The 13,840-nt window shown below is 42.3% G+C and overlaps 2 protein-coding genes across 2 annotated transcripts; both read right to left on the reverse strand.

Annotated features, from left to right (window-relative positions):
* Nucleotides 1-931: 931 nt before the first annotated feature.
* On the reverse strand, nucleotides 932-4,077 carry LOC111961203 (potassium voltage-gated channel subfamily A member 1-like). The gene has a single exon (XM_023983285.2). It carries the CDS (start codon nucleotides 3,861-3,863, stop codon nucleotides 2,385-2,387), a length of 1,479 nt encoding a protein of 492 aa, XP_023839053.1. The 5' UTR covers nucleotides 3,864-4,077; the 3' UTR covers nucleotides 932-2,384.
* Nucleotides 4,078-8,634: 4,557 nt separating this feature from the next.
* On the reverse strand, nucleotides 8,635-11,919 carry LOC111962775 (shaker-related potassium channel tsha2). The gene is made up of 2 exons (XM_023986086.2): nucleotides 9,847-11,919; nucleotides 8,635-9,273 (listed from the first exon to the last, which is right to left on the reverse strand). The coding sequence occupies exon 1, from the start codon at nucleotides 11,339-11,341 to the stop codon at nucleotides 9,890-9,892; it is 1,452 nt and encodes a 483-aa protein (XP_023841854.1). The 5' UTR covers nucleotides 11,342-11,919; the 3' UTR covers nucleotides 8,635-9,273; nucleotides 9,847-9,889.
* Nucleotides 11,920-13,840: the final 1,921 nt, after the last annotated feature.

Consider the following 13,840-nt stretch of genomic DNA (forward strand, 5'->3'; position numbering starts at 1 on the left):
GTTAAGGGTGCTAGAGTATATTTTAAGTGCTTCTAACTATTCAGCATCTGGGCCTGTATTCACAAAGTGTCTCAGAGTAGGAGCACAGCTCTAGGATCAGATTAGCCTTTTAGATCAGAATGAATAAGATGACATGGACATTGGGGGACCTGATCCTAGATCTGCGCTCCTACTCTGAGGCACTTTGTAAGTGCAGGCCCTGATGACCACAGCCTAGTCCACTAAAAGGCCATTTTTCATGTTGTGGAAGAAGTAAGCTCTGCTCTGCATCGATATAGCCTGCTTGCAGCTCTGCCTGGCTAGGAGTATAGCTTCAGTTCTGCAGTGAGTTCTGCAGTAACCTCACTGAGGTAGACACGCAAGACTTATGGCACATAAATCAATAGCAACAATGCAATGCAAAGCAAATGCAAAGCAATGGATATTCCCTTTGGATTTGAAGTGGTGCATGGGTGAAGAAACATAAAGCACAGGAGGATGGTTGGTTCCAGGAAGAGCATAAGTGCATCATGAGGACAACAATGTTGAGTTGTTCTAGAATCTTGTTCTAGAATCTTGTTCTAGAATCTTGGGTCAACTAAATCCTGGGTCATGTTGGTAATGGACTTCCATGGTTGTTTTGGTTGAACATTCTCTCACTGTATTAATAACCATCCTCATCATCATCATCGTCCACATCAATAACAGCATTAATAACAGCATAATGCGAAAACAAGATCTTCTGCACCTGATCTGTTCAACATGTATTTATGTTGTAGGCTATATACACAGAGGCACTTTCACTGAACCTGTTGCATGGTGAGAGGGGTAAAGGCACTAGCAACTAAAGTGCAAAATAATGATTTGCAATATTTATTAAACAAACGCTAATTTCATTCAAATTAGAGCTATTTCGATTGTTTTGTTTATGAAAATAAACAAACGCCCCTAAATTTTGTGGTGAAATGGAAGACATGACTCATAATATGTTTACTTTTTCTTTGTTCAAAGAAGGTCCATGCACTGCACTATTGAAGTAATACTGTAATACTTGGTGCGTATTTATGAGAATATGCGTTTTTGATAATAGGTATTTATTCTGCTTCTTTGATCGAGAACGTTTTAAGTCTGAACCCCCGAGTTGGGTTTTCGATATACTGTATTTTGTCACATTTCAGAAACGTTTCAGAGATTCATGTTTTAATTACCCACGTTTCGTTTCCATGACAGTATGAGACACTATTCAGTGTCTGTAACTGCAACACGCTGAATACTGACGTCATGCATTAGATATACTAGTATACACAGTATCTAGTCGATAGGCCGTAATGCAGGTTGCTTTTTCTCATGCTATGATCTTAGTTTAGTTACTGTTTCCCTTACGATTTTTTAACATTCACTCCCTAGATACTTCTAAACGATTAGCATTTTGAAATGAAGAACTATTTGAAACCAGTACTGCACTCTCAGTGAAACAAAAGCATAAAGGGGTGGATGAATCGAATGAAGGCATGGGGGGGATGCAAATATCCAAAATGTTTTTTTCCTCCATTATTATGAGGTTATGTCTCATCGTCACGCATGCCAATATCAACATGTATGGGGAGTTTCTAAACATGCTCATGTGAAGCTCTTCTGTTTAATAATTGTGCTGTCTTGCATTAAAGGGCTAAAATCCCATTGAATCACTTAGTGATATCATAATTACAGCATCTTACTGCTGGAAAATAGCAGCATTGCGGATGTCCGTATCCTAGATCCTACTCGTCATCATCCAAACCAGGAGATCAGTGATCAGTCTTTTTCCTGGGCGCTTTGCTGGATAGTAAATCCTTTGATGACAGAGGGGTAGAGAAGTAGCCTCTGACTTCAGGCGAGGCGTCGCTCGATCCGACCACTGTCTGACTGCTACAGATGCTGACTTGCGTCTCTCTCTCTCTCTGCAGGCAGCAGAGCATATTTCTGATGCATTTTCTCCTTGATGCATTGTGCAACTTGCTGAAATGTTGTTATCTGTAATCCATGCATAACATTTTAATTACGACGCCTGGCTTCGTCTGATAAAGACAGATATGTCCTCATGAGTGCTGTTGGTTAGTGTTCCTCCAAGGACGCCCGCATTTGCTTGTGTGTGTTAAATAGAAGTTTTCTTTTTTCTTTTTCAATACTTATTTAAAGGATCATTTTAGAATAATTAAGTTACTCTATCTATATGTTATATTCTCTAGTAACAGCTTCATTTTCTTTTTCCCCTGTAATAATTACTTTCAAATTGCTGAGCATGGTTGTTGTTGTAATGCTAGAACGCTTATAGGAGGTGAATGAAGCTTTCAGACCTGATGGTCTAGTGCAGTTAACGGCAGTTAACATGTGACGGCATCATTTAAGACCCACGGTGTCTAATTCTACACATCTGTAAGCAGCTTGCTTTTATTTACACAGTTTTGGTTGGCTATAGTGCAATTGCCAGTTCTGAGGTTTGCCTCTCTAAAGTTGTCGATGCTATTATTTATATCTCCATCGATCTCCATGTACTCTGATTTGCTGACAGTGGATGAGCTGCGGCGACTAGAGTTGCTTTCACTAATGTTTGGTTCACTAACTTCTAAGAGTTTGGCCTGCTCCTCTCCCTCGGTCTCCCTGTGGTAGAAGTAGTTGAAGTTGGACACAATGACAGGCACTGGGAGCGCAATCGTCAACACACCGGCTATGGCGCAAAGGGAGCCCACTATCTTACCCCCTATAGTGACAGGCACCATGTCCCCATAGCCCACAGTTGTCATAGATACCACGGCCCACCAGAAGGCTTCTGGGATGCTGCCGAAGTACGACCCTTTCTCCTCGGCCTCTGCGAAATACACCGCGCTGGAGAACAGGATGACTCCAATGAAGAGGAAGAAGATGAGCAATCCGAGCTCGCGCATACTGGCCTTGAGGGTTTGTCCCAGGATCTGCAATCCTTTGGAGTGTCGTGACAGCTTGAAGATTCTAAACACTCTGACCAGACGGATCACCCTGAGGATGGCCAGAGATGTTGCCTGCTCCCCCATGCCCTCGTCCTGGTCTTCGGGGTCCTCAGCCAGCTCCGTTCCCAGTGTGATGAAGTAAGGAATGATGGCCACTATATCAATGATGTTCATCATGTTTTTGGAGAAGACCGCCTTGCTTGGACACGCGAAAAAACGCACTAACAACTCAAACGAGAACCAGATAATGCAAAGAGTTTCAATAATGAAGAAGGGATCTTTTAGGATGTTTGGTTTGTAGTAAAAAGTATGGTTCCCTACAGTCTTAAACCGACCTCTAGGGTCTTCTTTCAAGTCAGGTAAAGTCTCTAAACAAAAGATGACTATAGAAATCAGAATGACCATAACAGATACTATAGCAATCCCTCTGGCTGGACCGGAGCTCTCTGGGTGCTCAAAAAGCAGCCAGATCTGACGCTGGAACTCCTTCTCAGGTAAAGGACGTTCTTCCTCCCTGACGAAGCCCTCATCCTCACGGAATTTCTCCATGGCATCCACTCCCAACTCATAAAACTTTATCTCTTCCGAGAACATATCCAATGGGACGTTGACGGGCCTTCTCAGCCTACCGCCAGACTGGTAATAGTAGAGGATGGCATCGAAACTGGGACGGTTTCTATCAAAGAAATACTCGTTTCTCAGGTGGTCAAAGTAGCGCATCCTCTTCTTGGGGTTGCCTAGCAATGTCTCGGGGAACTGGGAGAGAGTTTTGAGTTGCGTCTCGAACCGCATCCCCGCTATGTTGATGACCACCCTCTCGCAGCAGTCGTGGTCTTCGTGGTCGGGGGGGTACGAGTCCTGCGGGTGCCCCGGCACTGCCACGGTCTCGTCCATGTTATCTCCTGCCACTACGGTCATCTTGTAGCTCAAATTCGGGAGCTCTGTTGCAGCAGGAGTTGTGGAATTCCGGTTGTCCGGTTAATCTGATTGAACAGGCGGCATTCAGGTTTAGGCAGTATACAATTTCCTTCTGCACTCTTCTTCTTCTCCCCCTATTTCTTGTGCTAGTCCCCAGATAGGGGGGGTATAACTTGCTTTGCCTCAGTGCGGCTCCACTGCGGTTCTGGCTGACTCAACCATTGCTGCTCTCCGCTGCATCTGCTGCTGCTGCTGATGCCTCTGTCACACAGTCAGAGAGAAAAAAAATAGAAAATAACGGATCTAAGGAGCAGTGGAGATATATGCTGGCTCAGCAATTTCTGCCATTTATTTATTTATTTGGCCTCTAGGCTACATTTCCTGTCTGTTTATTTATCAGCGTTTAAAGGGGAAARCTATATTGTTTTATTGGTGATAATCTAGACATAAAGCAATCGACTATGCATATTATATTTGACAGGGTTAAATGTCATATAATTGCACCACTTTATATGCATGTTTTGTCACATAACACTGTTTGAAACTTGCCTCACGCAAATAATGAAGTGTTAAATACACTAAAAATAACAGTCTATAAATGGCCTAATAGTAATAGATAACAATAGCCTTGGAAGTATTCCTCTTGACCGTAAACCTCAAATGACAGACAGACAGACAGACAGACAGAGTGCACCAGTTTCAAGGCTTACCTCAGGATGATCGTGAAGGAATCCTGGCGGAATGCGTCTTGTCCGCGACTCAGCACAGTCATTCAACGCTGGGACATCCTGGACATCCGGAGAGTTGTTGTCATGTGTTAATATATTAACACTTTACGTTGCACCCCATCGCAACACATTGGAGCTTTCCTCTGTGCAGCGTCAGATCGCCCTGGTAGGCTAAAACTCTCAAGGCATCACTGTCTGAGCCGTTCATCTCGGATAACTTAAATGTCTTATTTGTCTACATCTTGATCCTGTCGTCTCTTCTTCACATTCGATGTCAAATCACGCGGGAGTCAGAGGAGAAACGTGAAGATGGAAAAAACTGAGAAAAAGTAACTGTAAGCCGCAACGTCTGTAGCCGGTTGGGCGGTTGGGCGGTTGGGTACTTCGGACTGAACGCCTTATACCGCAGGAGAAAGTATTATTTTGCCATTCAGCGGGGAGATACATTAAGGGGCAATAAGCGAACACTTGCCATTTTCAGACATTACCGCATCAGCAGAAATGTCCTGTTACGAGTAGCCTAGACAATATGACGGGCATTCTGGGATGTGTTTTACCTCGAGCCGGCACACTGTTAAGAGGGGATGGAGACTGGAGGTGCTTAAAATAGAGGGAGGAGTCGATTATGTGAAGAGAGAATCATTTCTAAATAATGGTTCAGCATCTTGTTGTTCGGTATTTCACATGCAAGGAGAGTGGAGGTGGAGAGAAAGTGGAGTGTGTGTGTGTGTGTGTGTGGTGTGTGTGTGTGTGTGTGTGTGTGTGTGTTGTGTGTTGTGTGGTGTGTTGTTGTGTGTGTGTGTGTGTGTGTGTGTGTGTGTGTGTGTGGGTGTGTGTGTGTGTGTTGTGTGTGTGGTGTGTGTGTGTGTGTGTGTTGTGTGTGGGGCGGGGGTGAGCGTGGGAGAGGGAGAGAGAAGGAGGGAGGGAGTAGAAAGCGCGGTTCGACGCAATGCAGACCGGCTATACTAAAGCACGCTGCCACGAGTTCTCTCTACACCACAAAAGCAAGAGCATTTTGTGTGCCAACATTGGCGTAATATCTGCTCTTCTGAAGGAAGGGTTATGAGCCAGCCAGTACCTTAATAATTATTTCCCAACCAATGGTCCTAATGATAGGCTACTGATAAACTTATATTTTAAAACTTAAACTACAGTAATGAATTCATACCGTTTACATGTTTCTCTCTCAACTTTCGCAGTAGTACATACTCTCCTATCAGCTCAATTCTGTGAGTGGCCACTGACCGGAAAGAGCGGTTGCGGTACAGACCATTTCAGCAGGAGTGCCTGTTTCAGCACCATGGACAGCGGTCTCGAGCAGCGCGTCTCCGAACAGAGCGCGCTCGACCATTATCCTGACCACCTACCCCCTGCCCTTCCTAGTGCATGGCGCAATGTTCTGTTGTTGTTACTGTCAATCTAATCGATAGGACTAATTGAAAACAGGCATGTTACTGTTTTAAGATAGATCTGTTTCAAGTTACAGTGAGTTCATTTAATTAACTTTTTTTTTAATAGAAGTCCTCCATTAGTGAATGTTAGTTATTGGCTTATAAATGATCAGACAACTCCTAACTCTTTCGCGTCATCCTTGATGATTTTATGAAATTGTCTTTTGTTATGTGTGTTTTTAAAATTGATCTAATTAACATACCAAATTCGAAAAATGTCTAGGGTCATTACTTTTGGATCTTATGGATGTAATAAACAAAAAAAGATATGATAATTTACAAAGCATGATTAATTGTACATACTGTAGAAGTAGGCCTATAGGCATAAATACACCAATGGCCATGTGCCAATGTAGCCAGCAGATGAAGCTAATTGTATCAATATCCCACAACTCAATATTTATTACCACACATTGTAATTTCATCACATCTGTGTAGCTTTATCGATATATCCATTAGGAACGAGTCTAGGATTAATGCTACAACTCAAATAGTGTTCTGTAGGCCTAGCATTAAAATGTAAAATTCGTTTTGTGAGTTAGGCCATCTATTTCATTCGAAATTACAATTGTAAATCAACAATATCCTTTTTTAAGTTGTTACAGTCAACCGGGCACTCAACAATAGGGAAGGCTGCTATGGACATGATCCATTGACAATCCATTGATAGACATTAAGGAAAACATAAATTGTAGTGAACTCGAATATCATTAATAAGAAATGGACTGTATTCCCAACCCTCCCTCTCTGCACAACACATCTCCATGACACTCTCTCCGTGATATTACCATGACCTAATCACTGACATAGTATTACATGATCAGACAGATGTATAATACATTGTATTACAGCTTATCTTGTGGTTGTTATAAAGCACAAAGCACACATCTGACAACAGCACTACTGTATGTGACATATGAGAATGGAACTGGGAGTAATTGGAGGGATCAAGCCCACTCACTGTAAAGCTCAGCTATCTAGGTACCATTGTGCTTAACACTCCAAATCCATTAATAATGTTACAGAGAGGGAAGCCATCTTATAGGTGTTCTTTTACACTACTTTCTTTCCTCTGGATCTCTCTCAATTCAATTCAATGGGCTTTATTAGCAAGGCAAACATATGTTTGTTGACATTGCAGTCAAATAGATAATAAACAAAAGTGAAATAAACAATATATAAATTAACAGTAAACATTAGACTCACAAAASTTCGAAAGGAATAAAGACATTTCAAATGTCATATTATGTATATATATACAGCATTGTAACGATGTGCAAATGGTTGAAGTACAAAAGGGAAAATAAATAAACATAAATATGGGTTGTATTTACAATGGTGTTTGTTCTTCACTGGTTGCCCTTTTCTTGTGGCAACAGGTCACAAATCTTGCTGCTGTGATGGCACACTGTGGTATTTCACCCAATAGATATGGGAGTTTATTAAAATTGGGTTTGTTTTCTAGTTCTTTGTGGATCTGTGTAATCTGAGGGAAATATGTGTCTCTAATATGGTCATACATTTGGCAGGAGGTTAGGAAGTGCAGCTCAGTTTCCACCTCATTTTGTGGGCAGTGTGCACATAGCCTGTCTTCTCTTGAGAGCCAGGTCTGCCTACGGCGGCCTCTCTCAATAGCAAGGCTATGCTCACTGATTCTGTACATAGTCAAAGCTTTCCTTAATTTTGTGTCAGTCACTGTGTACTCTCTTTTTAGGGCCAAATAGCATTCTAGTTTGCTCAGTTTTTTTGTTAATTCTTTCCAATGTGTCAAGTAATTATTTTGTGTACACGGAGGATAATTTTGCAGTCTCAATTTGGTGTTTGTCCCATTTTGTGAATTCTTGGTTGGTGAGCGGACCCCAGACCTCACAACGATAAAGGGCAATGGGTTCTATAACTGATTCAAGTATTTTTAGCCAGATCCTAGTTGGTACGTCGAATTTTATGCTCCTTTTGATGGCATAGAAGGCCCTTCTTGCCTTGTCTCTCAGATCGTTCACAGCTTTGTGGAAGTTACCTGTGGCGCTGATGTTTAGACCGAGGTATGCATCGTTTTTTGTGGGATCTAGGGCAACGGTGTCTAGATGGAATTTGTATTTGTGGTCCTGGCAACTGGACCTTTTTTGGAACACAATTTTACTGTCAGGGCCCAGGTCTGACAGAATCTGTCCAAAATATCTAGGTGCTGCTATAGGCCCTCCTTGGTTTTGGACAAAAGCACCAGATCATCAGCAAACAGTGGACATTTGACTTCAGATTTTAGTAGGGTGAGGCCGGGTGCTTCAGTCTGTTCTTGTGCTCTTACCAATTTGTTGATATATATGTTGAAGTGGTTAGGGCTCAAGCTGCATCCATGTTTCATCCCTAGGCCCTATGGAAAGAAATGTGTGTTTTTTGCCAATTTTAACCGCAGACTTRTTGTTTGTGTACATGGATTTTATAATGTCGTATGTTTTACCCCCAACACCGCTTTTCATCAATTTGTATAGAAGACCCTCATGCCATATTGAGTCAAAAGCTTTTTTGAAATCAACAAAGAATGAGAAGACCCCCCTCTCATTGGGAGGAACGGTAGTTAATATTAAAACAAAATAATGAGGATTTATTTATTTAAAAAATATAGTTCAAAAGTTCACATACAATTCTACAATCTTAGAAAAATAGAAATAGACCTTTCATTAACATTTTATAGAACAATTGATTTCTCTTTACATGCAGACATAATTCAAATTCCTAGGGGGAAGTTATTTTAACACCAGTGATTCCTTCCCAAGGACCATTTACAGCTAAATCTGAATTTGTGTACAATAAATAGTTATATAAAATAAAGGACTACACAAATAGTTCCTTCAAAATTTTCCACAAAGGCACACAGAGCAAGGCATGTTTGCATTTAGATTCTGAGCTGAGAAAATAAGGATAGCATTTAAAAAAAGGCATATTTACAACAATACATTACAGGATATCTACACAGTTGTTATTTCAGTTCATTGAATACATTTCAAAGTACATTGAAAGGTTCATTGAACATTCAGATTGGTAGTTTGTTCAAGGGGCTTTCCATTTGATGATGTAGCAGCACCTGTCATCTCACATTGCTGGCCAGTAGTTCATGGGACAAGTGTGTGATGTTTGATCACTATCTTGACTTTTCCAGTTACAAACATATATGGAATTGCTTGCATTTTCTTTCAAGTGTAGCAGAAAGGCAAGGGTCTTTGATCTTGTACCCTGCAAGTAGAAAGAAGAGAATGCTTTTTCGTTGGGTTATATTCCATCACTTCAATCCAGAATGTTCCTAACAAGCTTGTTAGGGACAATGTATGTATAGTCATGAGTAAATAATACACACACACACACTTTGATCATCAGCAATGTCTTGCACACTGTTCAGATAACCCAAATAGCGGTTATAATTTTTTGCCTTAGAAGCGTCTGCTGCACGACTGCGTTTCAACCACACAGTGGCGCWCTGAGTTCAGAAATTCTATAGGCCGTGCAAAAGAAACCCAGTTCTAAAGATTGTTGTGGGGATAAAGCTATAGSCCTACTGCAGGTGTCAAACAAATTAATTCCAGCTATTTGAAGATTATATGACAACAAACACTGCGTAATAGCGTGAATAAAAACGCGCGCAATTATTCAAACATGCACATAGGACTGGCACTGACCTGGCATTACTGTAACGAAGCTATAAGCCTACTGTAGGTATCCATCAAATTAATTCAAGATATTTGAAGATTTACATGCCAACTAACAGCGTGCGTAACATCRCGCTTAATAAAGTACCCAGGGGCCACTCACGGAGACTGTTTTTTTCCTGCTCAACTAGGCCGATGCTTGTTTTTCATACATCCGTCAGCTTGCCAGTGTAATGTTCAAATGGGTTGAAGTTTGTTAATCTGATAGTCTCGCAAGAATCCTCTTCCGTGTACTCTGATTTGGTGAGAGACTGTCTGCTGTCGCTGGTCGATTTAAATTCTCCGAATGAAGCGTTCTGTTGACCACAAGTCACGTGGCTATACACGGCGGTTTCCTCGTCATTACGCTCTCTGTGATAGAAGTAGTTAAAATTGGACACGATAACAGGGACAGGTAGGGCTATGGTCAGCACTCCTGCGATGGCACACATAGATCCCACTATTTTGCCACCAATAGTAACCGGGCACATGTCTCCATATCCAACCGTAGTCATGGACACCACAGCCCACCAGAACGCGGCGGGGATACTTGAGAATCCCGATTCAGGGTCGTCTGCCTCTGCAAAGTAAACAGCGCTGGAGAACAGAATAACCCCTATGAGAAGAAAGAATATCAAAAGCCCGAGTTCGCTGATGCTGGCGTGGAGTGTCTGGCCCAGAATTTGGAGACCCTTGGAGTGCCTGGAAAGTTTAAAAATCCTGAACACTCGAACCAAACGGATGACTCTGAGAATGGCTAACGACATGGCCTGCTCGTTTCCTGCTCCCTGTTGCTCTGCTAGTTCAAGGCCAAGGGTGATGAAATAAGGTGCAATCGCTAAGATATCGATGGAGTTCATTGCGTTTTTGAAAAAAGCCTGTTTGGTCGGACAAGATAAAAACCTCACGAGAAACTCAAAGGAAAACCACACGATGCAAAGTGTCTCCACCATAAAAAACGGATCTGTGAATAGATTGGGTTTTTTATGGAGAGTAGTCCCATTCGTGKTAAGGTGATTACTTAATGGTAGGTCTGCGCTGGTATCTTCCCTGAACTGTGGTAAAGTCTCTAGACAGAAGATCACAATGGATATTACAATCACACTGACTGATACGACAGCGATCATCCGGGCAGGCCCTGAGCTCTCCGGGTACTCAAACAAAAGCCACAACTGGCGCTGAAACTCGTTGTCAGGCATCGGACGTTCCACCTCTATGATCATACCTTCATCTTCTTTAAACATATCTATGGCTTCCTCTTCAATTTCATAAAATGTAATTTCTTCCATGAAAATGTCCATGGTAACGTTGACAGGTCTCCTAAGCTTTCCTCCAGACTGGTAATAATAGAGGATGGCATCAAAGCTGGGTCTATTCCTGTCAAAAAAGTACTCATTTCTCAACGGATCGAAAAAGCGCATCCTTTTACGCGGGTCTCCCAAGAGCGTGGTGGGAAAGCGCGAGAGGGTCTTCAGTTGAGTTTCGAAGCGCAGTCCCGAGATGTTGATGACGACCCTCTCGCTGCACTCCTGATCGCCCCGCTCCACGTCGCAATCATCTTGGTAGATGGGAGAAACTACCACAGTCTCGTCCTGGATCTCACAGGACACAACAGTCATCTTTTACCCTTCTCAAGGGTAAGGGCTTCACTCACCTCCACGGCCCCAACTATCACTTTCTCGGTAGTTTTTTACTGCCCAGGAAAAGTTTGCTTCTTGATGGTTTCCTCCATTTAAATGCATACACTTTTTAGTTGCAGAAGGTACTGAAATCTAATCCAGGCAGTCTACTTGCTACCGTTGGCTGTCTACACTGATGCTGATCATATTCACACCATTTTAAACTACCAGATGCCCTCCCCAGGTTGACTGACGTGATGACACTTGCTGCACTGTCACTCACTGCTCTCCCTGTGACATGTTGTTAAATCTAACTCAACTAGTAAACACCTATTACCCTTCTTAAAGTTTCATCAACTCGGGACTTGCAGTGTTGACCAGTTCTCTAATATCATTATTTCAGAGAAACAAATCACAGCCATAATGTTTTTGAAAGGACTGTCCAAGTGTCCTTTAGTTAACCTTATAAACTGTAGCCCCTGCCTACACAAAAAAAATCTTAACTCTGTAGATTTTACAAGGTCTTTTTTTCCTGTTGCATTTTGAATGCTTGTTACCAATCAGAAATAACCACAGGGGTTCTAAAGCAGGAAGCAGAGTGTGAAGCACCAGCTTCACATATCCAACCAGGGGTCCTCCTGGACCGGGCCAATGGAAACTGCTAGCTTGACTGACACCTGAGCACCCACAGTGGATAACGTCTTCAGGAAACCTCTGCCAAAATACCCCCCCACCCCCCCTATTCCAAGCACTTATAGGGTTCCATTTTACAACTTGGAACAGGGGGCCTCTCGCAGAAATGTGACCTAGCATTTGGGGTCCCAGAGAGACTGAGGGTGTAAAAAAACAGCGACATGTATGCTCACCCCAATTATAGTGTAACCTCCACTCAGGTCCTGTTGCCTCCGTAACAGTAGAACTGATCGGTAGTGGTTTGTATGAGAGGTGAGAGAGTGAGAAAGGTTGAATGACACTTTCCGTACTGCTTTCGGTGCCCATGTCGTCCTAATAAGAACCACTGATTCTGAATCGACTAGACGAGGCCTGTAAGAGGAGAAGAAGTAGTCAAGAGTTTAGCTCCCCAAATTTAGATTTTATTATCCCCTGATATTGGATGTAGGCCTAAGTCAAAGCAGTTGTGCATTAAAGTGCAACATGTTTGCAGTTTAATATGTTCTGTAAGTAACATGTGGTAAGTAGCATTACATACCTGTACAATTAAGAATGGCTACAACCCTCTGAGGGAGAGTTTTCTTTTGTTTGTGTCATGTTCCTAAAGATGATTGTAGGGTAGGCCCACACTGTAAATGAATCTCTCTCTTACACAACCTTGTCCACCAACTTGGAGCTCCGCTTTCATATGCTTCACACATGATGTACTTTGAAGACTGTGAGAAATAATCCGAAACAAGATCAACAATCTTTCCTAGGAACACAGTTGATTAATGTCTGTGTCAAAACTGAAGCACCAAACCCAAGATGCATCTACACTCCAGAAGGGAACCAGTTTGATGCAGTAGCCTATGTACCCAACCCATGCTATCACAGCTTGCTAATTGATGGCCAATGAAGTTCACTTTTGTGGTGATCAAATGTTTTGTGAATGGGTGACCATGAACATAGTGGACACAGCTTAACTGCCCCCTCTATCTATACAGACCCAGGGTTGGATGTCAGAGTTAAATGTCAGTGTAAAAGGACGTTTTGCCACCTGCGATAATCTGTTACCCAACGACCGTCTAGGTCAGGCCAAGTCGTCAGGGGCTTCTGTCTCCACGGAAACAAACAGTAAACAAACCGTCAGAGTAATGGCTTTACTACAGGCTGATGAATGGGTTGGAATAAAAAACGGTTCTAAGAATGCCACTTTCATCATTACTGTTAGGAATCCTGTTGTAGAATTTCTCCATCATTTTTCACTTGTCATCTTTTCCCCATTGGTGATGAAGCTGAAAATAGCCCTAACTGATGACCAGTCACYTCATTTGCCTCTGAAAGACTCACTTCTTTCCCAGAGTAAATATGGCATATGTGAATCGGTAAATAAGTAACTCAGTAACTGTAATGTAATGGACATGGTTTACTATAGGTGTGCTGAAAAAAATATATTATTCAGTTTGCTGTGGGGCACACACACACACACAAACACACACATACACACACATACACATGGGTGCAGGAGACCCTCATGTCAACAGGATATCCTCAAGTCATTCACACCAAGAATGGAAGGCAACATAGAGGTCGATGCCAGGTTCCACAGGGCTCACATGGACACAGTGCACAAGCAGGAATATATTCAGAGCTGTTAGGGCCTCTGCCTTCCGTGTGCACATATAGACATACCGAGTCATCATGGGTTCGATTCCAGTGCACGCCCTTCTGGCACTAATAACTCAATCCCCCGATTGACTTGATTTATGGTCACATTACAAAATGGACAGTCAAGGGATATTTTACCCCGATCTTRATAAGAAATGATCATACCAGACAATGTTG

The sequence above is a fragment of the Salvelinus sp. IW2-2015 genome, linkage group LG4q.1:29 (genome assembly GCF_002910315.2).
Source record: "Salvelinus sp. IW2-2015 linkage group LG4q.1:29, ASM291031v2, whole genome shotgun sequence".
In the NCBI taxonomy this organism is placed as follows: domain Eukaryota; kingdom Metazoa; phylum Chordata; class Actinopteri; order Salmoniformes; family Salmonidae; genus Salvelinus; species Salvelinus sp. IW2-2015.